Source organism: Sycon ciliatum, chromosome 7 (genome assembly GCF_964019385.1).
Source record: "Sycon ciliatum chromosome 7, ocSycCili1.1, whole genome shotgun sequence".
NCBI classification, from domain to species: Eukaryota; Metazoa; Porifera; class Calcarea; order Leucosolenida; family Sycettidae; genus Sycon; species Sycon ciliatum.
The window spans coordinates 11012249-11038991 of record NC_088649.1 but is presented as its reverse complement, the minus strand read 5'-3'; the positions used below and the strand labels follow the sequence as shown (position 1 = coordinate 11038991).

Below are 26743 nucleotides of genomic sequence, written 5' to 3'. Positions count from 1 at the left end.
TGGATGCTCGCCACTCGCGGCGAGTTTCTTGCTTTCGGCCAAGTATCGACTGGTCGGTATTTGGCTGAAAACTGTTGGCTGATTCTGAGAGTGAACTGTGAAGGGTAGGCAGGCACACACGACAAGTGCAACGGGTTCAGATGATTGATCAGTAAAGTCAGACTACAGAAAGCTGTGACTGGATTGTGAGATGATGGAGAAGGGAAGGGCAGAGGCTTTTATAGGTTGAAGGCAGGCATGCTTGTCGATGCTCTAGGTGGAGTGCAGCAATAGAGAGAATGTTGTACAGCCTAGATGTTAGTAGAAAGAGTAGGCATGCAGATAGAGTGGTGGGTGGCTACACTTCCCAAGGCATCGCTAGAACAGCTGGGAGCTTTGCCCCCTCCACTACACTCCATTATTCACCGCAGTGTCTGGAGATATGTGGATTTTGTAAAAAGAAAAAGAAAAAAAAGCAATAGTCGTTATGCGTGCAGTGGTGAAGAAAATAAGGTCCGGCGGTGACAGCTATGCGGAGGAACGAAGTCCAAACATAGGGAGCCCACTCTCGGAATGCATGGATAACAAAAGCCGGCAATGCGTGGGAGAGGAGAGTCAGCGCTGTGTTAGTAAGAATGCTGTGCATGCAATGCGTGGGACATGCGTTTATGCTCAAGAGGTGCAGCTGGGGTGGATCCAGGAGAGGTTCCAGGGGTTCCGTGGAACCCCTTAAATTTCGTAAATGTGCTACTGGCAACCATATGCGTGTCCATGTACATGTGTCCGCTATTCAGGTTTTGACTATACTGGAACCCCCCGGGCTGTAGAGATCGCTAGATCCGCCGCTGTGCAGGCCGGTGTTGTTAACAACAGGTAACTGTTCAGTCCGCCGGTACACTGCTACGGTAGCTAGTGAAGACGAATAGCCGCTACATACCGGTAGCTGCCCGCCTAGTGAAATGCTACAGTGCGAACGATAACGAGAACAGTAGGGGTGATGAGCGGCAGCAGCTACACTGTAGAAATACTAGTAGTCAGGAAAAGCGCAAACAGTGCCACAGTGGGTTGTGTGAGGAGCGGCAAGTTGAAGAACAGGGCGAGAGGCACGAGGGTTGCGGATCATCTCCCGCATTCACGGTTCGGCTTTGTGACGAATAGCATGTTCGTTGTCCATTGACGGGGTGCAGCCGTACATGTAGGTAGTGGGTTGCGTGAGGAGCGGCGGGGGGGGGGGGGGGGGTTGAAGAACAGAGATGCCGTGCGAGCGGCACGAGGGTTGCAGATCATCTTCAGTACTCACGATTCGGCTTTGTGACGGATAGTTGTCCATTGACGGGGTGCAGGCGTAGGGAGAGCATTGACGGGGTGCAGGCGTAGGGAGAGCGATGATGCTGAAGACACTGGGCATCGGCGCAGAGCTGTGAGTGTAGCCAAAGTGTCAAGGGGCGAAGCGGGTGACCGGGCACGGTGAAATCATTGGAGAGGTTGAAGCGAGGGACGAGACACAACTGGGATGACGTGGTGTGATTGCGAAACTGCCAACGAGGCGCGGACGAGTGTGTTGACATTGGCGAACTGGCAGTTTTTAATGAGATCAGCTGATTTGGCCGCTGTGCGGGGTGATCCTGTCTCAGAGCTTGGAGGGCTGGTGCCAGCCGGGCAACGTGGTTGAGTTGGTGGTAGAAGTCGACAAGTCCCATGATCGCACAATCCATTCACAGCCCCTTACAGTTGGAGAGGAACTTGACTAGTTTCCGCGGAACGCATGGTGGTTGTAAGAAGTCGTTTTGGGAACTTGTGAAAAGCACGTCTGGATACGTTCCGTCACGTCGAGAACTGATCGCATCGGCCGTCGGGAATCTAGAGGCGTATTCGAATCACGTCGGGGTCGCCAATGAAGTGTAGGCACACTGACCACATCTGCACATGCCAACAACAAACATGGACACAGAACACACATGCACGTGTACACACACACACACATGCACACACACACACACACACACACACACACATGCACACACACACACACACACACACACACGCACATACACACACACACACACACACACACATACACACGCACACACATGCAAATTGGGCTCAGTGGGTGTCATAAAGAGGTGTAAAGTAAGACGAAACGTTCATCTCCATTCCCGAAGAAACTCACGATGACTGCTATCAAAGAGGTGAAACAAGTGCTTTGTATTTATTCGGTCGAAGAAGAACATGGCTACTGGAATGAGGATCTGGTTTCAGCAAGCATCTGCATGGCCATTGTAAGCCAACTCTTCTTTTGCCCCAGACCTCTGGTCCTGCACGTGGATGCATTGAGCAGGAGTCGCCTGCAGTTGTTTCTTTCTTCTTCTTTTCTTACATTAAAACGTCTCGCAGCAGAGTGAGAACACGAGCCCGCAATGCCAATGTTGGGAAAGCGTATCCTGCCTATCTCTATGCCTTCAAGTCCCTAATCCTTTCAATCAGCTGCCGTGGTTGGCTCCAACACTCATTCTCTTCACATTACGGTCAGCAGCCTCAATGTGCTGCAGTTTGGGATGTTGTAGTGAATACAAAGACCGTATCCCCCGGAGTATACGCCGCACTTTGAACACTCAACATTCACCCAAAAGAATGGGGGGGGGGGGGGGGGAGAGGGGTGCGGCTTTTTACTCCGATGATCAACTTAACGATGATAAATACGGTAGATGTCTGTATTTCATGGCAAAATATGGGGGGGGGGGGGGCTTCCGGAAAATACGGTAATTACAAAGCAACAACAAGACAGAGGCCGACTGGACACACCCCGTATGCAGATGGAGAGTGCAGATTGAGAGCATGCTTGCCCGCTCCTGGCAAATAGTTTCCTTTGCACTGATGAGGTTTTTCTTTTGGGCAAGTAGGACGAAATTAAATTCCCGACGAAAGTGTCTGCGTTATAAATACTACAGTGCTGCCGGGCGCCGAAGAACGGAGCGCCGAAGAACGAACAGGCTAGGAATTCACCAAGCCCAACATAGGCAATGTACACGAACAAGTGCATGTACATGTATACACGGTGACTCAACTGTGCAACGATTTATATGTCATATATACGTACATGAAAAATAATAATGACCTAGGCTACGACTCTGATCCCTAGTTCTTCGGACACCGGCAGCACCGCATACGAGTACTAGTAGTGCTGTCCAGTGCTGCGCCACACCACAATGGGAATAGGCACAAGGAGATGTAGTGATACGTATTATCACTCAACATCCGCCCAGTGTTACTACTGGTTACTGGGCATGCTTCACAACTCAACTGTACTGCATGATGCATGCATGCAGGCAGGCCACACCAACACACGAAGAATACACATGCCCGGCGCCCAGTTGCATGCAGACCCCCCCCCCCCCCCTCAATAGTCATGGCAACCAAACAATCTAGACTGGGCAGGGGAAAGCAGATCCCGTAAGTCAACAAATATTCGGCGCATATTATTTATTTTCTGCTACTGATTTTCGGCCTGGTCATGCTTGGCCGAAACTTCGTTTTGCAAGGTTCAGTGTGACATTGTATACAGTCAGCAGCAGTACAGGCCGAAATTTTAACGCGGCCAAAATGTGTTTTACTTTTAGCCCTGGGAGGCCGAAATTATTCGAATGGGCCGAAAATTCATAGACGTACAGTAGGCAAAGACAATGCCACACAGCTAGCTAGCAAACTGCCACACCAGACAGTCTAGAACTAAGACTACTAGTACTACATTTCAATGCCATCTCCTATAAACCAAAAGAAAATTAATTATAAAACCCAACAAGCAGCCAAAGAACAGATCGCTGGCTCCAAACCACCTCAAAACCATAAAGTACCAATGCCAGAGTCACTACAAAGCCCTACAGTATGCTTCCAGCGATATAAGGAGACAATTGCAACAGTACCAATTCACCATGACAACACCATAGCAACCACGGCACGGGGTGGTAATTCAGACCCGCGCCAGCCCGACCAAAACACCAGATTACACCTATTTTGGGCCCCCGTGCGTGTTCCCAGTGTTTTCTGGAGTTTCCAGTTTGGGAATAGAGCCACTTGGGGTCCTTTTGGGATAAATTCCAGAGCGCTGGAAGAAAACAGTATCGCTTCTCGGCCTTTTGGCTAAGATCAAGTGTAGTATCTGTTCTTATCAGTTTGATCGCTGATATGTTGACTATATGTCAACATTCGATCAAATGTATTTTTGCGCCATGGAGAGCGGCTCGAAGCTTGCTTCACCCTCTCCACGGATCGCCCTGGTATTGCAGTTCTTTCAGGTGCGGTCCACTACCCGTATCGGGTTTATAAAAATAAAGGAAGCATAATGACTACTAAATGTAGGCCATAAAAGTAAGTAATTAGTTGGTCTAAGATCAACTTTGGACACAGGCACATGTGGCACCGTAGCTTACCTATGGTCCTTGCAGCAACCACTTTCTACTTTCTCAGCGGCCTTCTTCCAGCTCAATCGCCATGCAAGGTCACCTCGTTTTCACGGCATAGCAAGGCTACCATGATGCGCTAAGTAAAAGCAGGACCCCATCAGGCCCCCCAAGACAACATTCTCATGTTACAAAGGCCATGTTGGTGCACATAAATCCATGATTACTAACTAGCAAGACTCTTCCAAGACCAAAATTAAAATTAAATTATTTCAAAGTGAGAAGAGACAAACAAATCTTGGGTGGGAGTTGGAAGCAGGGACTGGTCCCTGGTAGGTTGGAAGGAACCGTCGACTCGACGTCGACGAGTCGACGACGTTGTGCATGTGCTGGGCCGCCATGACGTCAGTGCAGTGCAGTATCGTGTGTACTACGTGCACGTATAGAGGACTTTCCTTTACATCACCTTTTTGGCGCCTTCCCGGTGTCCACCCAAAGATCACCCATAAGACAAGTCCGTGTCCTACGGTAAAATGTGCTTGGGTGGCAAAAAGAGAATCAAATGTGTTGTTCGGTGTACGGTTGAAAATGATGTTGCAGGCCGTCGCAGTGGTGAAGCACTTTTGCTTTTCTTTGATGTGGTGAATAGTTTCGGTAAGTCGCGAGGATTACTAGCCGCAGTTACTCTACTGTTTATTCCAGCCTTGAAGAGGCGTTGCCGCGAGAAGATTGACAGAATCCGTGGGCCCAGTACATTGATCCATATTTACCTATGGACGAAGACGTTTCAGCCAACCCCCCTGCGTTGGGTATCCAGGCCTCTCTAAAATATTTAGTGAATGTCCCCAGCACATATGCAAAGGACTCTCTAAAGTCTTACAATAGCCCTGATGGATACAAATGCATGTGTCTCATTGCTGGCTGGGTTGGCACATTATGGTGTCTTGCCCAATCGAAGGAAGAAACAACAACTGTCAACAAAATACGTTTGCAAACGTCAGGCACTCGCGGAGTGTTTTTGCCGAACCTGTCCATCCTTGGGTAGCTGCTGAATTACCTGGAATTGTTCTTGGCGCACACTGCACTTGCATGGTTGGCCTGGGAGAAGCATGTTCCCATGTTGCTACAGTGCAGTGTTGTTTTGACTGAATTTACGTTGGAGACTGAAATGTGATGTGTGCTGAATGTGAACACCTACACCACTGGGTCACTCACCAGTGGCTGGCACCGTCAATGAACACTACACGAAAATAGTGTACATGGATTTTACTTCAGCTGGGCAGAAATTGGAGCACCGTGCCCATAACCTACAAGTAGTCTCACTTCTCTTTCGCTGCCTGACTCTCTCTCTCTCTCTCTGTCTCTCTTGCTTTGCATGCCTGTCAGTGTATCCATGTGTGTGTGTGTGTGTGTGTGTGTGTGTGTGTGTGTGTGTGTGTGTGCATGTGTGTGCATGTGTGGGTTTTTCTTCCTTATCAGTACGAGTATGACAATGTTGACATGCGGTGGCTGGTAGCACGAAAGCTGACAAAGTCAAACACGGCCATCATCATCATTGCTCCTATGTAGCCAAAAAGTTGGTGTAGTGGCGAACTTAGTTGTCCTGATCTTAAAACACGCTGATGAATGCACATCCAATACAGCAATTGTTTTCTCCTGGTCGCCCCTCGACCTGGCATTCTCCATAAGCAGTTGCTGATTACCGGTAGAGTGTCCTCCATTACTGCCTTTGCAAGAGTTACACAAGAAGTAAGATCAAGATGATCCTCACCACAAGAAGATCAAGAAGCTGAATACATGTACCTAATTGACCAGAAAGACAGAAGATCAGGTATACTAGTATGTGCCGCAGCAGATGAAGAACTGCACAGCGCAGCAACCAAGTGGGAAGCAGAAGAAGATTGCGCAAGTAGGTCGATCAGAGTATTTATCCATGACAAAGGAAATACACGTTGTGCAGAACATGAGGCATACACACTGGCATGGAAGAGATGATGAGTTGCACCCAGGACCAGTACTAGAATAGCTAGCACCACCAGTCATGTAGAGGTACGTGCATAGAGCTGGGTACATTAGTCATTACCATCAGCATCAGCCCTATCAATCATCAAACTCCAGCTATACATGTACCTTGCACCCCAACAAACTAAGTAAGTTGATAGTGTTCGGAATCATCTTCGTGTTTCCGCCTTTGCTGGTGCTGCCACAAATAAGCTGAACAAGTTGGTTAGTTAGTTCGATACGTACTGGGGTGACAGGGGATGATCATGACTTTTCTCTTCGCCAACGAAGTGATGGAACAATATTCGTGTACCTCGAAGTATTTGCATCAGGAGCGAAGTTCTCGAGTCGTGTGTCCGTCATCCACTGGTTCCGTCGTTCTCCATCGTAGGGAAAACGATAACAACTCAAAGACGATCCAGGTGTGGGAACATCCGATCGCGAGCAGCCCTTTGGTATTCTCAAACTACAGTATGCAAAATGGCACTGCTTTCGAAAAACACTGTTTCCTTCCAGTGCAGTCTTCTTTTTTTGCCACCCAAGCTCCGTTTCAAGTCCGGTGATCGGTGGTGAACTCGATGATCTTTGGCCCGAATCCTCATAGGCCGCACGGTATGACTCATTGGAAAGTCCTCTATATGATGACGTCCATAAAAACGTAGACTACGTACGTGTACGTGTGTGACGCCAAATGGGATCCAAGAAGAACTATTTTTTTATGCACTGCCTGCACTTTGAATTATTTTCTTTGATCAACTAATATTTTATTACTTGCTTTTTATTGGAGGACCTGCTGGCATGGCGAACTAAAGTGGCAGCTACTTTTGTCTTTTCTTAGTTATTCCCACTTAATTTCCTTGTTGGAATACATTCGAGTTCCACGAGGATAGTTGTTTCTTAGTTCTGAATTTCCTAAGAATTTGATCTAATTTCTGGACTCCAATACACTCCGAAATGGTAAGTGTTTTGAAAGAGAAATATCGTATGGAAATATTCTTGACTCCCAGACATCCATGATCACTTTCCTTACTGAAATTGCGGCTGTTCAGCCTGTTGAAGGACTTGCCACATGTCTAAAACATATCTAAGAGGAGGCTCGAAGCTGGTGCATTCCGTACTGAAGCGTGTAGCGTTCGTATCTCGGATTTGTTTTGACTGACCCCCATTCTGTTGCATTTGGCATTTGCAATAGTTAGACTTAAGTAAGCTGTTACAACAGAGACATATCATCCACAAAGCGCAATACCAGTATCTCCGTTCTGCACGTAATTTCTTACAATCAGAGATTGGCCAACAGTGTCACAATACGTTCATTTGTTCAGCACGGGCAACATTTTGTTCTGCCACTACATGTACTACAGTGCAGTCACGTACATTGTGTTGTGGATTTGTGATGTACACTATTCCGGTGCGTTACTATTTTCTCTACAAAAAAAGTAGCTTCTCAGAGAAATTTCTCCCGGAAGTCGAAGAAACTTGGATAATCTAGGAATGGGTCTCGAAGAATTCGAAGATCTTGTGCACATGTGAAGCGCCACAGAGGCCACGATCTTGAGTGACACGAATGTAGTACGCACTGTGCGTATGCGAAAAGGGAATGCCGTGCACTCTTGATCAACACGTGGCTTCAGCAGTAGTTCGCATGCGCTGACCCCAAAACGCGGGATATCCAAGTTTCAACCACCTCTGAAGTTCGGAGAACTTGGAAAGCGTTGGAGGGTCTCCTAAAATTCAGAGAGGATATAAGAACACTTCTCGAACTCTCTCGTGAGTCTCGGACTTTTCCGAGAGGATTTACGAATGAACCATTACATGTATATCCAATGAATGTCATCATCATGCAGGAATTAAAAAGTTTCGACCCACCCACCCATAAACGAAACTTTTTCATTTTGCATAAAATATCGATAAGGCCGGCCCACTATAAGTCGCACCCCTGGTTCAGGTCTCGGTTGTATCGTTTCAGAGGTCGCAAAAGTTTTTTTTTGTCGTCCTTGAAATGAACATCGTTCATTGGAGAGGGGGGGGGGGGGGGGGGGGGGCAAAATCTCAAGTCGACTGACACTGTTCATACACATGTACGTGCATGAGATTTTTGTCGCCCAGCATAGCAAGCTGTGTTCGTTTCGGAGGGCGGGGAGGGGTCCGAGTACGAAATGAACGATGTTCGTTTCAGGTACGACTAAACACGTTTGCGACGACCCCTTACTTGAGTTGGTGCTTCCTTCTTCCGTCTTTAGGTTTATTGTAAAAAAAGGTGTGTGACGTAAAATCCCGCCAGAGCGCTCCCTACCTCCGCCACCATTCGAGTAGGTCCCGGTGGAGAGGGGCAGAAGGGCGAGTACTGCTTGCCGCATTCAGTACTACATGAAAAAGTACTCACCCTACAAGAACTGTGCGTGCGTCTCGTACACCGACCAAAGGTCAAGAGCTGGGCGTCGTACAGACCCATCAAAACCAAGTTCTTGTGCAATCCCTGGTAGAGAGGGTAGGAACTGTTGCGTACATTTCCAACCAGGTCGAGGACGCGTCTGCAGTACAGGACAGCCTCACACCCTTCACAGAGTCGTACGAGGATACAATCATTATCACGTCCCTGTCAGGAAGTCAGGGAGGGGTAGGCCTCAGCGGAATGTGCCGGCATAATTTCGGGAATTATCGGTGTGATTTTTAAAACGGGAATTATTGGCAATTTTGTGGAATAATCGGTAACATTTGAGCAATGCCCCCCTGTTTTCAATTTTTTTCCATTTATAACACCCTGATTTGTACCAAAAAGCTTGTGATCCTGAAGTTGATCGCCCGGTATTTCAAAAAGAAAGAAAAAAGAGCTTCCAGCCGAGTTTCACGCGAACCGTGATTTTTTCGCCCGTACAAGTGGCAAAAAAACCCGTACGCGGTACGGTATCTGCAAAAAAAGGGAAGAAAAAAAGCATTATTGTGAGAATTATTGGTGGAATTACGGGAATAATCGGTCGAAATTTTGAGCAATGCTCAAAGGAATTAGCGGTAAAAATACGAGCATATTCCGCGGAGGCCTAGGGAGGGGCGCATGGGAGAGACGGGGCGCTCTGGCGGGATTTTACGGTACATGTATATCCAGGGGACAAGTACATATGCCGCGTGCAGAGACCGCCAAATATGCTGTTGGTGCCACTAGTGCCACGCTATTTTTCAAGTGCTATTTTTGTCAATGCTCTGCCCGCCAAAAGTGCCGGTTATAAGGACTTGCTTACTACCTTGTTAATCACCAGTGTATTCGACCTGAAGAGTAATGGAATGAAAGGCCTAGTCGAAAAAAATTATATGGCTTCTGTGCTTCGTGTGCTGACATGTACATGACATGGTACATACCGTATATTCTCTATTATAAGCGCCGTGCTTATATTGGAGACCGTGCTTATATTTTCCAACACCCCTCTACCCCGTGCTTATATTGGAGACCGCGCTTATATTGGAGACCGTGCTTATATTTTTTCAACCAATACATCCATACAGAGCAAGAAGAAATACATGCTAGATATCATGCATGCAGCATTGATTTCCACCAAGACCGTGCTAATGATAGAGACTATGCTTATAATGTTTCGAAAGGTGCTCACAGTGTGCTAGTATTAGAGACTATGCTAGTAATGGAGACCTGTGCTTATAATAGAGAATATACAGTATCTGGAAAGGAGTTTTTCCTCGATATCTCAAGGCTCTCCGTGGTAAACCCCCCCCCCCCCCCTACTAAAATGGGGTTCCGGACCCTCCGACCCCTCCCCTTCCTGCGTGCCTGTAATTCCCACCCAACATAATTCCATTCAAGTGACCCAAATTACCTGCCCCCAATAAACCATGTGTTTGGTCAGTGCATGTCAAGAGGTATCCACACCCATGCACACTTATTCGGCTTATGGGTGTACTGGTGCGGGGCTTTGTGGTCTTCAGTGCTGCAGGTGCACATTGTGTTTTATTTTCACTTGTCACAACTTCACTAGTAGGTATTTTGGTGAAATATTCCAGCTGCCAGCATCTGGATCACCTAGACTCGTTATGGTTGACGTTTACTGATAACTCGCCTCGGCTTTTAATACGTACATATTATTATGGTCAATACTACACCCAGACATTCTCTCTGTTGCTCTCTCTCTCTCTCTCTCTCTCTCTCTCTCTCTCTCTCTCTCTCTCTCTCTCTCTCTCTCTCTCTCTCTCTCTCTCTCTCTCTCTCTCTCTCTCTCTCTCTCTCTCTCTCTCTCTCTCTCTCTCTCTCTCTCTCTCTCTCTCTCCCCCCCCACTCTCTCTCTCTCTCGCTCTCTCTCTCTCTCTGTGCAGCATGGCCGTGTCAAGGTAAAGACGCCCGCTGAGCAAGCAGAGGCACGCAAAGCCGAGCGCATCAAGAAGATTGACTGGTATACATCCACCGTGGAGGATATTTTCAAGAAGGTATGTTATTTCTGAGTACGTGCGTGCAGGGTGTGCTTATGGGCTCCTGGAGGATGTGTTTCTTGAATTGGCCGGTGAAGAAACAGTCTTTGGATGGTGGTGTCTGGCCCTGGAGAAGGCTCATCGGGCATTTCCATTGCAGAGCTGGCAGTGCCTATGGCCGCGGCTATCCGGAATGACATTGGAGGCATCATCTAGCACGAGAAGTACAATGTAGGATTCTAGGACACGAGAATGGCAATCACACAGTGGGAAAGAACAAATTTTAGGCTACTCACAAGCAACATTCTCGAGAACATTTCCACAAACACTTTTGATAACCGTTCATCAGGCGGAACACAGGCACAAAAATAATGCATTTACTACAGCAGAGAGATGAAAAACCGTGATAGAAACAGCGCAAAGAAGACTAGCCCAAAAATAACAACAGTAGTCACGTGTATGTAGCACTAAGTTATTGAATGTTTTCGAATGTATTTGTATCACACAACAGGGTTCTAGCCAGGCCAGGTAAACAATAGTGGGGAGGGGGGGGGGGGGGGGGGGGCAGGGGAAACAGTTAAATTCACGTTTAAACTGTTAGGTAGGTCGTCAACTATCTTGTAGGTTGGGCCCATTGGCTGTCTATTGTTGTTATCGCAATACGTTGCACACGTGGTGGGGTTCTTCACATGTGCACCGTCTTGTCAATCCTAATACTGAATTCAACACAGCAGAGAGGTGACAGAAACACACAGTATGTGTGCAGGGTCACGCATTTACCATTGTTGTTTCTGGCTATTCTTGTATTTCTTTCACCTCTCTGTTGTATTCTATTCATTGCTCTTGCTTTATTTCTTTTTACTTTTGAGGAACCTGTTCTGAAGTTCGTACTTTTCTTAGAGAGAACATGTACTCTTTTTTGGCCAAAACTGTGCCTGCATGCACTGAGCAACTGTGAGTCTTCAGAAACATTAAAGTATTTTGGGCCCACTTTGGTGACCGCATTCTGGTTCGGTCAACAGAAAGCTCTGGTGCAGACACACATATACGGCGGAAACTCTCTTGTCTGGATGCCCTGTATCCGTGCACTTCCCTCAACCGGGCACCCAGGAGGCACGTAGGTGCAGTCGAATCGTGAAAAATATTTCCTTTTCATGCCTATCAGCTGAGCTTCTTCACTTCTCAAAGATCACAGGCCTTAGCTCTTACTGTGTCTGTTTGTAAATGGTGTTGGTGTGGGGCCAATGAGCCCAACATAAAACGATGACTTGCCATATGTAGTGTCTTTCCGAGTTCGGGAGATTCTGAAATGCGGACACCCTTCGGCCCCAAGGCGCGCAGATAAGAGATGCTCTACTGCGCTTGCAATTCCGAATGTCTAAATTGTACGTGTCATTCTATTTTATCTTAGCACTATGGAATCTGCCAAACTATTGTTGAGTTTAATACAGTGCTACGTATGATTGTGTGATGTTCAATAGCTTCAACTACTAGTCTCTCTCTGTCTCTCTCTCTCTCTGTCTCTCTCTCTCTCTCTCTCTCTCTCTCTCTCTCTCTCTCTCTCTCTCTCTCTCTCGCGCGCGCGCGCGCGCGCGCGCGCGCGTGTGTGCCGCTCTATTTTGTTTCTACACAGAGGGATAGCAATGAGTTTGACGAGGAGTTGATGCGCAAGACGGAGGAGCTGCTCCGTGTCAACCCCGACTTCCTGACAGTCTGGAATGTGCGCCGGGTTACTCTTCAACGGTACGACGCTTGCGTAACATGTAGCATACGTGTACATCTGCTTTCTGATGATTGCACAATGTGCATGAACCTCTAGAGACACCCTAGCTGTGCACCCTTGTTGTATTGTATTATAATTTGTATACTTGGTCCGCCCAGTTAAAATTGGCGCTTATCTTCTAACTTGATTTTTTGGTGTTCTGCCTGTGCCACACGGCATTGGAACCACCGATTCACCATCCGAACATAACCATTGACCATTTCATCCGACGACATGGCAGCACAAACCATCACAGAAGTTGCGATCGGTTCGTTTGAGTCTTTTTGACGGAGCTGCCGCCGACGAACACTTCCGTCAGCGCAAGAAAACACTGCAACCTCCACTCGAGTCCGTAAAATAGGTCAGGATGTTCGCATTTCAGACCGATGGACAATACAGTTTCTGTCTACTTCCAGCTGTCTGATGGCAAGGATTGTTTACCCCGGGGAGGTATAAAAGCGCTTCGCGAGCTTGAATTTCATTGCTTGCACAGTACAGCGCCTAGTGAAGGGCTATCACCAGCAAATCGCTGACGAAGAAACTGCAGCTCATGTCGATATCTCCAGAAAGTGAGACCAATCCGGCGGACACACTTTGAAGCTCACAGAGGACAGGCCAAAGGAGCTAATCAAAGAAAACACCAAGTCCTGAGAGAAACACTCGTGCAAAGGACGTTCAGGAAACTAGCCGAAAAGCCTGGTGCACGGCGTTGTAGGTGCAGTACGCACAGGCCACAGGTGCTACATCAAGCGGAAGCTATCACTGCGCTGCATGTAGATCTTCAAGCGCCAGCGGCTCGCATGGGTACGGGTGCTGATCAGCAAGTACGACAAGCGCAAGAGGTGATTTGAAAAAAGGACACTGATATGGCGTTGCCTTTTTGTCTCAAACAAAGACGCATTATTGCGAGGAACGGGGATAACACTTACAGTCAACATGCGGGCAGTCTCACTCAGCTTCTGATGGGAAGGTGACAGGCACGCACTGCCTTTGAGCGTGCTTCGAGACGAGGAGAAGTGGAACAAGCTATGAAACGACCCGTGCAGCAGCTGTCCGGATCGTACATTTTGAGCTCTTCCTCCAGCGACGATAGTGGCGAGGAGGATGTGTAACTTGCTTGAATTTTTGACTGAGTTGCTTACTGACATGTAAATAATCATGTATATAGTGCTTTGTGATCGTGGCTTGCTTCAAATATTCGTATTGCTTTCCTGAGACAAGTGTGAAGATAAGCGCCAATTTTAACTGGGCGGACCAAGTACTATTACTACATCAGCATGTTTACAGTCATGTACTGTTGTCAGAGTGTCATAGTCTCGGACAGCTTTTGTTTGTGCCAGAAATCACACTTGCATTTCGCCATTCCCAATCCCCATCCCATTCACGTTGTGGTGGGTCTGATTCACTCACCTCCCACCGCTTTAGAAGCTACATCTGCGCCTTGATCCGTGAGGGCGGTGGTGTTTCTACGCGTGCGGAAAACTCAGTCTGACTCGTCCTCAAGCAAACCATTGATGTTTTGAATCAAGGAAAAGTCCACAGTATGTCCTGACGACACTTTCGTCACCGCTGATTACATCATTGAAATACACGGCTGGACAAATCGCTAGTGCAAGTCTGGCTTTTAGTGTCCCAATTTTTTTCTTGATGAAAAGTACGAAAAGTATGGCACCTTGTACGACCCGCAGATCCTGGGCCTGTTTGCATGAAATTTTGATTTTTGCGGCTTAGTCAGACTTTTTGAACCTTTTTGCACATGCAGAGTCGAATTGTTGCAGCTGCAACCCATGTGTTGGGCGGGAGAAGTTGAGTGAGTGGTGAAGCGAGCATGTCACTAACGTGAGTGGGGGTCAACGTTTGTCAGACCCCTAGCACACCAATCTGTCAGGCACAACTGGGATGTGATAGCGAGGCAACTGACTTGTGACACGCTCCCGTAGCGCAACTTACTAAACCCCTCTAGTACAGTGCTGCTCAATGAAATCCGGTTGTGTCACACAAGCACGCGCCGAGCGTTGCGCAGCCCTAGACCTGCGAACACTGGGCAGCGAAATGATGCAAGGTGCAAATTGGAGTGACACGACTGGATTTCATTGAGCAGCACCGTACTTGAAATGCATACTGGCCATGTTGATTCACTGTTCTCACCAGGCTGCTGCTGGCTGATCGAGCCGCAGAAGACCGTGCCAAGAACACGTGTGCCGTGACTGCAGCGGAGGCCACCACTGAGAGCCCGCTTGCTGTCGCGGACGCGAGCACCGAAGCCGAAGGAAACGCCGCCGCGTCAAGCGACCCCACGGCGGAGCTGTCCACAGATAGATCCAGTACTCCTAATGATGACAGCAGCGGTGGTGGTGGTGGTGGTGGTGCACCCAAGGCAGGCCAGGACGTTGCACCCCCCAGAGTGGCCACGCACGACGAGCGCTACCTTGCCGAGCTGGCGCTGACCGTGGCCTGTCTGATGGTGAATCCAAAGTCGTACGGCGTCTGGCACCATCGCGCCTGGGTCATGGACCAGCTGCACCGGCCCGACTGGAACAGAGAGGTGGAGCTGTGCAGCCGTGCGCTCTCCAAGGACTCGCGCAATTGTAAGTGTTGAAACTCCCCTCTGCCATAATTCCGTCACACGACGAAATACGGACGAGGTAGATGAAAGGGCGATATTTATCCGGGTAGACGAGAGACGAAACGAAAGACTACATGGTGACGACGAGAGAGAGAGAGAGAGAGAGAGAGAGAGAGAGAGAGAGAGAGAGAGAGAGAGAGAGAGAGAGAGAGAGAGAGAGAGAGAGAGAGAGAGAGAGAGAGAGAGAGAGAGAGAGAGAGAGAGAATGAGAGAGAGAGAGAGAGAGAGAATGATGTTGTTGCCCAGTGAGTGAGCCTGTACAGTGGCCTCTTTATGATGCGGCACCATTTTGTGCTACGGCAATGGTGTTGGATAAGGGAGGGTGCCGGATTAGGAAATCTGATTTACTGGTGCAGCGGGCATGAATAGAACATTTTGGTCACTGAAAGTCACGCTGGTCTGTTGAGGGTACTGGTTTCTCAAGTGCTGGATTAGAGAGGGGTGACTGTATAGTTGTTGAATGATTTACTTTGAATCATCTCTCTCTCTCTCTCTCTCTCTCCCTGTCTCTCCCTCTCTCTCCCCCCCTCTCTCTCTCTCTCTCTCTCTCTCTCTCTCTCTCTCTCTCTCTCTCTCTCTCTCTCTCTCTCTCTCTCTCTCTCTCTCTCTCTCTCTCTCTCTCTCTCTCTCTCTCTCTCTCTCTCTCTCTCTTTTGCTATTCTTTTTTTGTGTTTGAAGTCCACTGCTGGGATTATCGGCGCTTTGTTGCCAAGCGCGCGCTGCGCTCAGCTGCTGACGAGGTAGAGTTTACGTCCGACAAGATCAAGGCTAGCTACTCTAACTATTCGGCGTGGCATAACCGGAGTCGACTGCTGCCAGAGCTGTACCCTGGAAATGCTGGTTGCGGAGTGTCTCAGGAGAAACTCACCCAAGGTTGGTAGCCGGCTGCTCTTCCATTCTGTCCTCCTTTCCCGCATGCCTGCCCGCATGTCTGCCTACTGTTTAAGTACACAGTTTCGTTTGTAATTAACTTTCGCTACATTCGTTAGGGGCACGAAATAACTAAAGTTTTTTTCTGAACGTTGGGGGTGACAGACCTTGACTAAAAACGAAATTTAGCACGTAACGAACCTGCTGGTGGAGTGATCTAACGAAAGATTTTGTGAACGAAAATTTGTGCGTATACATGTACAGTCTTTGCCTGCCTGCCTGTATATCTATGTTTGGCTTTCTAATCATCTCATTCACTCCCTGTGGTTGTGACGTTCTAGCACCAGCACTTTCATGGTGCAACATTCTTTGGGTTTTGGCGCCAATTTAAAACACACCGAACATTTGCCGCAAACAGCTTCCTTAGAGGGATGGGAAAGATGTGTCTGTTCCTGGGTTTTGGAGCAAGGCATATGAAAGGTGTGTTGAATGCATAACTCGCTGTGGAAAGCTGTGTGTCATCATTGGTATGGCTGAGGCTGTTGTGATCAGGCCCATAGCGGTTGTCATAGATTGTTATAGCTTGTCTCTTTTGCTCTGGATGCTACTATCCCTTGTGACGTTGTGTGCATCATTGTGGGGTTGCAAGTGTGTTCGGGTGGGGTGGGGGCAAGGTGGTGGCGTGTGGTCGACGGAGAGTGATTTTATGGGACACGAAGATATGCAAACTTACTTAGCTGCTCTCCACTGCTTCGGCTGCCATCGCTATATGTATCTCTGTGCGTTTTTGCTGGCGTTCGCACCATGATGGTTTGTGGCTTTTGTAAAAAAAAACTTCAGAAGCACGTCAGGCCCCATGGATCCTTGGAAAACCATCAATGGGTTTGTGTTGTGAAAGCCCCATCCTTTTTGGCAGTGTACCGGTGCCATTGCCAAGTGATTCTGGCAGATCCGAAATCCGTTTTCATTGTTTGTGCTGTGTGCTTGTATGTACATGTGTGTACATGTTTTGTGCATGCATGCGTGCATGTGTGTACATGTTTTGTGCATGCATGCGTGCATGTGTGTACATGTTTTGTGCATGCATGCGTGCATGTGTGTACATGTTTTGTGCATGCATGCGTGCATGTGTGAACATGTTTTGTGCATGCATGCGTGCGTGTGTGTACATGTGTTTGTGTAAGTGCGTGTGTGCGTGTGTGTGTGTGTGGGTGTGGGTGCGTGTTTGTGTGTTTGTGTGTGTGTGTGTGTGCACGCGTGCATGTGTTATGTGTATCCCCCCTGGTCAGAGCTTGACTTTGCAAAGAATGCCATGTACACAGACCCAGTGGACCAGAGCGCTTTCTTCTATCACCGATGGCTACTCGGCAGAGGTACGTTGACTTGTGCCGTCCTGCTTTCAATGCCACCCTGAAGCTGTGTTTGTTTAGTCCACTCACTCTCTTGCAGACTACCGTAAAAGTCCGTAAATAAGTACGTATTTACTTTCGAATTTAGTGACCACACCCGTACTCACTTGCGGGCGGGTACTGACTTTCGGGCACGAACTTACTTTCGGACCTGACGTGTGTGTAGTGGAGAAGTCATTATTCATGTCAATGTACATGCTACGTGCTGCATGTGCGCATCGTACCGGTACTGATTTCGGGCAGTATGTTTATCGGGCTTGACTTGACTTCAACAGACAGAGCCAAAAGAATGAAGGGGGTATTTTTTTCGGGCAGGTACTTATTTACGGACTTTTACGGTAGCCGGCCAAGGATGGTTGAGTACCGGATTTCCTTGAACACCTGCGATGTGTAGTATCGCCAACTGCACAATGCGTTACCATGGTAATCACCAATATAACAACACTAGCACCCAAATACATGACACGTGTCATGTATTTGTTCCCATTTCAAGCGTGTGAATATTGGAGGGGGTGCAAAGATAGAGCACAGATAGAGAAGCTACAGACACTCAGAGACACGATCCCTTGTAGGTACTTTATACTGAGGTGGCACTGTGTTGCCAAGAACACACACTTCCTCAGACGTCACGATACTTCGTCCTATCTGTGTCTCTCTCCTCTCTTTCTCTCTCTCTCTCTCTCTCTCTCTCTCTCTCTCTCTCTCTCTCTCTCTCTCTCTCTCTCTCTCTCTCTCTCTCTCTCTCTCTCTCTCTCTCTCTCTTTTCTCTCTCTCGCTCTCTCTCTCTCCACTGTGAACAGAGGGGACGAAGCTCGCCATACGATGTCTTTACGTGAATAGACTTCAGCAGAAACTAATTGCTGTTCTGAACAAGCCGATGAACGTAAGCAATGTCGACTCCAATCATGTTGTATCCGGAGTACATTATCTCTAGGAGCATGCAGTTCCCGCATACAGTGCTGACCTGACAGAGTTTCTAGTTGAACATGGTCTGCCCAATACTGTACACAACTATACGATTACAATTGTTCATACATCGCCCCTACTCCCTTTGTCTTGTTGTCCAGTGTCACTTCAGTTGTCCTCTTCCCCTGATTATAGCAGGGCTGTGTTTGCTGGTAAAATATTAAAAAAAAATTCATAGCTGGCCACACTATTGTAGATGTATATGGTATGGCTGCCTTACTAACAGGGCATGGCCGATGGTTCAATAAACATTGATTCAGTCAAAGCCAACAAGCAAACCAATAGATTCTAACCCGTGCACTTTTTTTCTTTCTGTCTTTTCTCTACGTTTCACATGAAACAAAACCTCCCTGATATTTTCATGCTGAAAATGTGTACCTTATTTTCCGGAGCAAAAGCCGCACTTAAAAGTATTTCGCCCCGAAAATGTCAGTCCAGCTTATACTACGATGATCCATTGAAGGGTGATATACAGGGTTCATGGACAAGTCTGTATTTCGTGACAAAAAATCTGGGTGCTGCTTTTACTCCAGTTCGGCTGATACACGTGCTCCGGAAAATAAGGTATGTGTGCATGGTTTGCTCTCTACGCTGTGTTTTAGATTGTCCAATCAATGCTTTGTATGGTTTCTGTTGTTCTGGTTGCCTGTGTGTTGCGTGTGCAGTTGTTGAGTGGCTCGGCGTGTATTGTTGTGGACGAGGAGTACGAACTGGCATCGTGGCAGACTACTGACCCCAGGAATCCATCCTCTACCGTATTGGTGAGCCAGTTTGTGCATACCGTAGTGTCTTGTATTAAAGCCGGTCTCATACAGAAGCCTGTTTTGAATACAAACCTGATTTTCAAGATACACTGTCGGCACATACAGTAGACTCGTATGCCCAAGAACGTCCAGGCTGGAAATCTAAGAGCGCCCCAGCCTGGATTTAAGAACGAACTCCAAGATTTTTAAGAACGCGACATTTTTGGTATTGCACTTTTCTGTATCAGAATGGTAATGCTACCGGCTTTCCGGACCATTTTATGCATAGAAAACTGCAATGGAATGCAAAAAAAGAACGGACAGTCTTTTCTGTTGCACCTTCATGATCTTGTCCGAGTACACGAAAACAAGTCCGCAACCACAAACTCTTGTCGGGTCCTCGCGAAAACATCACCCAGTGCAGCGCTACATACTACACGTGCATGTGAAGTGTACAACCGGTACATGTAGCGCAAAGTGCATTGTACATGAGCGTCACGGGTCATGTTGGACGCGTAAGAACGCGAAATAAGAACGTAGCCTGGGGCGCTGAAAAATAAGAACTTTGCTAGGCTGGCCGTCTGAAACCGCGTTCTTGGCCGTACGAGTCTACTGTAAGGCCAAGTAAAATAAAATCCCAGTTTATCGTCCTTTTTTTCACAAAAATCGGGGAGGGAGGGCGGATTTTATTTTTATTTTTTATTTTTTGATGTGCTACAGACTAGTATAGTTCTTGGTAAACAATGACACATCATGTGCAACAATCTGCAACAGAATAGTGGTAGTGTATGGAATACACAATGCTATAACAGTTATATGTACATAAACAATTACATGCAAAATCTTTGGATCGACAGATTGTCACTCCACTCATAAGACACAAACCCCAATACTGTTTGGTTCACACAGACCACCAGATAAATGATAGAAAGCTGCAGAAGGGAAAGAACCAGTCAGGACAGTAACCAATAGTCAGTCATAAAGGGAACATGTTGGAATACAATTCACTTCTTCCCCTGAGGGACATGCGTGCGGGTACGCTTCTTCATGGCGCTCTTCCCAGACTCCTGGCAAGCACCACACACAGGATACGCATCGGCATTATTGACTAGACCCTCTCCTGAAGCACAGTAGCAGCATACAGTGGGATACCCAGCAGAGTAGTACGGGATCTCAATAGGACTGTCACATGTGAGATTTCCCTTGACGTGCACGGAAGCCAGGGCACTGGTGACTTCGCAAGCTACATCCGTGAGATGACTGCCACAGGAGAAGCTCAGGGTCTCCAAGGCCGCGACCAGTTCCACACGTGCTGCTGACTTGACGCTCTGCTTGGCATACAGAACACGAGGCTTGCCACACTCGGAGCACCTGATGACCTCCTTGACATTCTTGGCATACTGGGCGCTGGGCGGGAATGGCATGCCATGACCACCAGAGGCTGACTGGCTTGCTGCAACCAGAGATGGCCTGTGCTTCTCCGATGTTGGTTCGCCATATACAGCATCAAAGCTCTTGTACCGCTCGCCATCAGGTACAGGGTCTGGGAGGTGATGCAGCTTCGAGAAGACATCCTCTGGCAGTCGCGGAGGCTTGCACACTGAGCATGCTGGTTTGCCACACTTCAGGATGGTGAAGGAGTAATGCCGGGCAATGCAGTGCTCTTCCAGGAATGTCAGAAGTACCTTGTTCTTTGAAATGGACTGCTTGGTGGTACTCTTGGTATCCAGTGACGGGTCGATGAGTTTGACGGTGTCACGAAAAGCCTCAACCTCCTCGTCCGTGGCAGCATGAAAGCACTGGAATGGTACACCCGTCAGGCGAAGGCGTTGGAACAGCGAGCAAATCAAGATCTTCATATCTTCCATTGCATCCAGCACTGCATCTTTCAGGCCAGGGGTCTTCACGGCAGCATTCCTGATGTCCTTCATGTTGTTGCAGCCTTTCAGTTGATTCTCGAAAGTGGTCTCATTCCGAACTACACCGACACCCTGCAAAGCGATGTTCAAGATCAACATGATGTGCTCCACCGGATTCTTCCAAGAGTTGTACGGGGGTGTTCGAACAGCACAGACATAATCTAGGTCGAGCTTGATGAACAGCGACAGGAGGGACAACTGCGTGGAGAGGTAGGTTGGACGATGGTCGGGCCCGCCATCGGTGTACATGCAGAGGATAGGTTTTACATCGCCTTTCTGCAGGATACTCAGGAGCTCGCAACCATGGCGCGATGGAGAGGAATGTTGAAATACACAGTCCTTCAAGCCCACGTGGACTGTTCCGCGATAGAAGGAGTCATCAATGGATTCTGGCACATCCACAATGAGATTCACGCTTGGTGTGAGATTGAACTTCGTGAAATCGTGGTCCGAAACTACCAGTTTTTCATTCAGCCCAACCAGAACCGGCTTGCCTCGATCTACTGCTGCCACAGGATGCCCAGGCTCTCCAACTTTGATTGTGTGCTTGTCATCTTGGCATACAAAGCACACATGATCACGAAACTGCACAGCAAATTCCCGTTCATAGCGAAACAGAGCGCTGGCGTAGTGGCAGTCAATGTGAGCTGTCCGGAACTGACGTGATTGAACCATGAATTTTACTTTGAGTTTGCCCGTGTAGTGGCGAGCTGTAGCCAATGCAGGATTTCTCGGCCAGAACTGATACCGGAGCCATTGCACTGACGGGATGGGTGTGTCTGGAGGGCAACGCTTAGTGACCTCCTCGTGCATATCCCTGACGCTCAAGGCCTTGGCAAGGTGAGTAATGACAGTGTTGTCTTCTTCCACACTGTCATGCCGTCGGTCATCAACTGCAGTCTCCACGGAGCTCTCAATGTATTGCTGGCATTGCTCAAGAAAAGCAGTATATGACTCGGGCCTACCGCTGTTCACAGTGCGCAAATCCCAGATGAGGTCTGCATCCTCTGTTTCGAACATTTCTGCAATTCGTTTGTCCACTGCTGCTTGGTCTGCGTTTGTACTGGCACTCGCATCTCCCGTGAGCCTTCTGTACACCTCCCGCAGAAATGCAGGCTTGGTGTTCGTCACAGAGCCAAACAGATGGATGAATTCCCTTCGCATAATGCGAGTGTGGAATGTTGGCATGCAGGATTTGAGCTGTTGCTGGATGGCGGAATTCTTTTGCAGGAGCTCAGATTCCTCAGCACACTCTGGAATACGCCAGATGAAATGCACATGCGCCTTGCTGCCAGTGTACGAATACAGAACGCACTTGACGGGCACAACTATCCCCTCCAGGTACTCGTGTCTCCGGCGATGTTCAGTAGGACAATGGTCCTCAATCAGGATGTGTTCATAATCCTCAGCAGCAGATATAGCGGCGTGCAGACTTCTATATCTCGCACCCAGAGTTGGCTTCACGACTAGAGTCGCCCCAATCACCTTCAGCTCATCCACGTCAGTTCTCACGCAGGTACGCTTGGCTTCACTGGTGTAGACTGTATCCAGATGCGCTTTCAGGTACGCAGCATACTTGCGGAAGTTGTCAGCAAGTCTCAACACAGCTTCCCGGACACTTTTCCAGTGCTGGTGCTTCATGTAGGAGCAGCCAGCCAAGAAGAACAGGGATGACGACAACGCATCCAAATTCTGGCGGCACAGGTTCGACTGGTCCCGCTTTCTCCTTTTGCGATCTTCCGGCGTGTTGTACCCAACAAACTTCTCCAACAATGCAGGCACTGCACAACCTCGACTTGACAAGGTGTGGTGATTGCCATCGATATACCACAATGCATCACTGATTGTTCCTACGAAGTTCACACCAGCTGATCCAGCAAGCGCCTCTTCCCAGCCCAACTTGTTCTCCTCCAAGAACAGCAGAAGATCATTTTTCAGCACAGCTTTCTTGTCGACAGGGTTCCATTTCGGCGGAAGAGCACACTGCGTCTTCGACGCAGCCATCAACATAGCGAAAGCGTCACCAGACGGAGTTCTCTCCTGTGTTGTCGCTGTCGCTGCCTGTTCAGGGCAAGCGATAATGAATTCCACGTATTGCCCAAGAGCGCTGACAGTCTCGCCTACTGGCGAATCTGGACTCACAGGGGTTTTGGAACCTTGCTTTGTGTCGCCAACACTAGCTTGGACACAAGAGACAACGTCGCTCTCCTCAAGGCGCTCCCCATGGTCCAACTCGCCAGCGCTGAACTGGGTGAAAATGTCCGAGAGAGTTGAAGACGCAGAGACAACACAGCCATACCAGGACTTCAGAACTTTCAACCCGCGACGGATTTGCAGCAAAACAAACGGCATGTCGCTTCTCAACAAAGTCGCAACTACGGAAAGAACGGAAAACTGTCGAGGTCTCGACAGGATGAAGACGGACTTTCGGCAGAAAGACGAAGCTGTGTTTTCAAGCCTCAGCCGACGTAAAAAATCAAGCTTTTTGGCAAAATTCTAGATTTAAAAATAAAAATAAATTCCGGGCGGCCTCGAAAAATGGGGCGGGCGGGGACGATAAACTAGGATTTTTTTTTACTTGGCCTAAGCCTGGTTTTAGTGTTGACACACATGGAAATACCTGGTTTTAGTGTTGACACACATGGAAATACCTGGTTTTAGTGTTGACACACATGGAAATACCTGGTTTTAGTGTTGACACACATGGAAATACCTGGTTTTAGTGTTGACACATGGAAATACCTGGTTTTAGTGTTGACACACATGGAAATACCTGGTTTTAGTGTTGACACACATGGAAATACCTGGTTTTAGTGTTGACACACATGGAAATACCTGGTTTTAGTGTTGACACACATGGAAATACCTGGTTTTAGTGTTGACACACATGGAAATACCTGGTTTTAGTGTTGACACACATGGAAATACCTGGTTTTAGTGTTGACACACATGGAAATACCTGGTTTGAATAGAAACCTAGCACTGACATCGGCTTCTACAGGAATAAGCATGGCTTTAATAACGCGACATTACGGTACCCACGTACTCACTTGATTAGAAGCCGGGCGGGTTCTGTTTTTTTTTTCATTCCAAATTTTGAGGAGGTTTCTATTCAAGAGGGGCTTCTATTCATCAGGGGTTTCTATTCGAGAGGGGCTTTTAATATTTCAATCCACACCGTTGTTCAAATCGAACCCCTAAAATTGTCATAACTCAAAGGATCTCGGCCTCGAGTTACGAGTACCGTATTTTTCCGGTTGTAAGTCAACCTTTACGACTAAAAGGAGAAGGAGAAAGGGCGGGGGTCGACTTACAACCGGGATTCGACTTATAACCGGGAACTATCAGTATCTTACAAAAAATGACCTGCCCTGCATGCAAGGCTGCACCATGTGTACTCATTTTTGCCAGTTTATTGGCCTTTTTCAAGGATTAGGACCTTATACCCTCTAATAAGGAATGTTTACATGATTTGTTGATATGTTAGTAGCAGGAAGTGGTTAGTAGTGCTTCTTTGGGTGAAAACTTTAAAACACAGAATTGAGACCTCCGGATACGGGGGTCGAACTATAACCGGGGTCGACTTACAACCGGTAAAATACGGTAGTTTGCACACACTACGTCGACCTAGACATGCACCACCGGTATTTACATACATGTACGTGTACATGCACGAGATGTTTATACGCACTTGACCTTAGTATGCGTAGCACTACCTGGTCACCCCGTGCTTCGCGAATAGTAATCTGTGCTTTTATTCAAAAGGGGCTCTCGGACCCTCCTCTGCTACGCCCTTTGGGTTAAGCCAGACAAATCGAAACTAGCTTCCCGTCCGTGTGTGTGTGTGTGTTTGTTTGTTGCACATGGTGTCTGTGTGCTTGTCTGTCTGTGTCCGTGTTTGTGTTCATTCATTGTGTGTGTGTGTGTGTGTGTGTGTGTGTGTGTGTGTGTGTGTGTGTGTGTGTGTGTGCGTCTCTCTCTCTCTCTCTCTCTCTCTCTCTCTCTCTCTCTCTCTCTCTCTCTCTCTCCTCTCTCTCTCTCTCTCCCTCTCTCTCTCTCTCTCCCTCTCTCTCTCGAGCGTTGAACCGGGTTCTTAATCCACCATACCCAGTTCGCAAGGCTGGGCGGGGTTGTGAGCAGGCTTTCATTTCATCTTTTCTTATTATTTCTTATTATTTCTGCTTTTCATCTCATTACAAAAATTCTGCGCTTTTTCTCCATCTGCGCATAAAATCTAGACTGACAACCTGCTTGTTAAATCATGCACCTGCTTTCAGGCGTAAAAACCCTGTTGTAGAGGTCTCAGTCCTCATTTGTTAGACTTACCTGTCTTTATAAATGTAACTTACTCTCTCTCTCTCTCTCTCTCTCTCTCTCTCTCTCCCTTCCTCCCTCTCTCCCTTCCTCCCTCCCTCCCTTCCTCCCTCCCTCCCTCCCTCCCTCTCTCTCTCCCTCTCTCTGTCTCTCTCTGTCTCTCTCTCTCTCTGTCTCTCTCTCTCTCTCTCTCTCTCTCTCTCTCTCTCTCTCTCTCTCTCTCTCTCTCTCTCTCTCTCTCTCTCTCACACACACACTTGGCGTGCAGGTCTGCCAGTTGACGGAAGGACAGTTGTCGGAACGCAATGCACACATGCTAACCGTGCAGGTGTCCTTCAAGAACGAATCCTCGGTTGCCATGGTGCACTTAGAGACAGGTACGTTGCCCTGCGTGCCGCGTTCAAACTCTTTTAAAGTGTACATGTACTATGATTATAGTGCTGCAGACCACAGCTGGCTATCTGCTGCCACTGCCACGCTGGGCGATGGAACCATTCAACATCAGTGGGGTTTAACAGCCCGTTGAACTAGTACAGAACGCAATGAGTTGTTGTGTCGTTGTCGTGGTCCAAGTATGGCCTCTCTCTCCCTCTCTCTCTCTCCCTCTCCCTCTCCCCCCCCTCTCTCCCTCTCTCTCTCTCTCTCTCTCTCTCTCTCTCTCTCTCTCTCTCTCCCTCTCCCTCTCCCTCTCCCTCTCTCTCTTCTGCAACTTATGACACAAATACCAGTGGAATAAATGTGGAAGACGAAGGATACAATTGAATCGCACATTTTAAGAACTCAGATGGTGAGCCAAGGAAAAAAATTGTAACATGGGAAATTGTGGGCACAAGTTATGCGATCGAGTCCACCAACTAAACCAGATTTTCAGATTTTGGAATTAGCGCTAACATCCATGAACCTTCCAAGTTGGAAGGCCGTTGGTTAGCGCTATCGAGCGTTCCTCAAGCTGACTTTCATGCCGTGGAATGTCTTAGTACTCCCTGTCAGTTTTGTGCTAGATTGTGCACGTCTGACTGTTCAAAATCTGGTTTAGTTGGTGGACTCGATGGCATAACTTGTGCCCACAATTTCCCATGTTACAATTCTTGTAATTTTACCTAAGTTTTAATTTTACTAGGGGTGAAACGTCAGAACTAAATATTGCGACAGAGGGGTGAAACGGTTCCATGTTTTTCGTGTTCGGGTACCCGAACGCCAGCATAGCTTTCCACGGTTCGGGTATCGGTTCCATGCACTCTTTTCTCCAGACCGACAAAATGCGTTCGTGACAATTATTTTTTAGAAAACATTTTTACGAGCAAGAACGAGACATCGGAGAGTCCATGTACGTGCGAAGAAGATGAC

The 26743-nt window shown here is 47.9% G+C and overlaps 1 protein-coding gene, 1 long non-coding RNA gene and 1 other non-coding gene across 3 annotated transcripts in view; 2 read left to right on the top strand and 1 right to left on the bottom strand.

Moving 5' to 3' along the window:
• Positions 1–59: 59 nt before the first annotated feature.
• On the bottom strand, positions 60–4680 carry LOC135820967 (uncharacterized). The gene is made up of 2 exons (XR_010554232.1): positions 4407–4680; positions 60–1899 (listed from the first exon to the last, which is right to left on the bottom strand). It is a non-coding gene; the product is annotated as an uncharacterized LOC135820967 (long non-coding RNA).
• LOC135821943 (U2 spliceosomal RNA) lies at positions 4097–4287 on the top strand. The gene has a single exon (XR_010554433.1). It is a non-coding gene; the product is annotated as a U2 spliceosomal RNA (small nuclear RNA).
• Positions 4681–7144: 2464 nt separating the features above from the next.
• LOC135820966 (geranylgeranyl transferase type-2 subunit alpha-like) overlaps positions 7145–26743 on the top strand; it is a 34288-nt gene continuing 14689 nt past the window's right edge. Inside the window, exons 1-9 of the mRNA XM_065334024.1 lie at positions 7145–7334; positions 10695–10805; positions 12421–12530; positions 14701–15137; positions 15854–16048; positions 17335–17418; positions 18255–18337; positions 19086–19181; positions 25665–25773. Of these exons, the coding sequence (XP_065190096.1) occupies positions 7332–7334; positions 10695–10805; positions 12421–12530; positions 14701–15137; positions 15854–16048; positions 17335–17418; positions 18255–18337; positions 19086–19181; positions 25665–25773 (1228 nt within the window). The 5' untranslated portion in view covers positions 7145–7331. The remainder of the gene's footprint in view (positions 7335–10694; positions 10806–12420; positions 12531–14700; positions 15138–15853; positions 16049–17334; positions 17419–18254; positions 18338–19085; positions 19182–25664; positions 25774–26743) is intronic.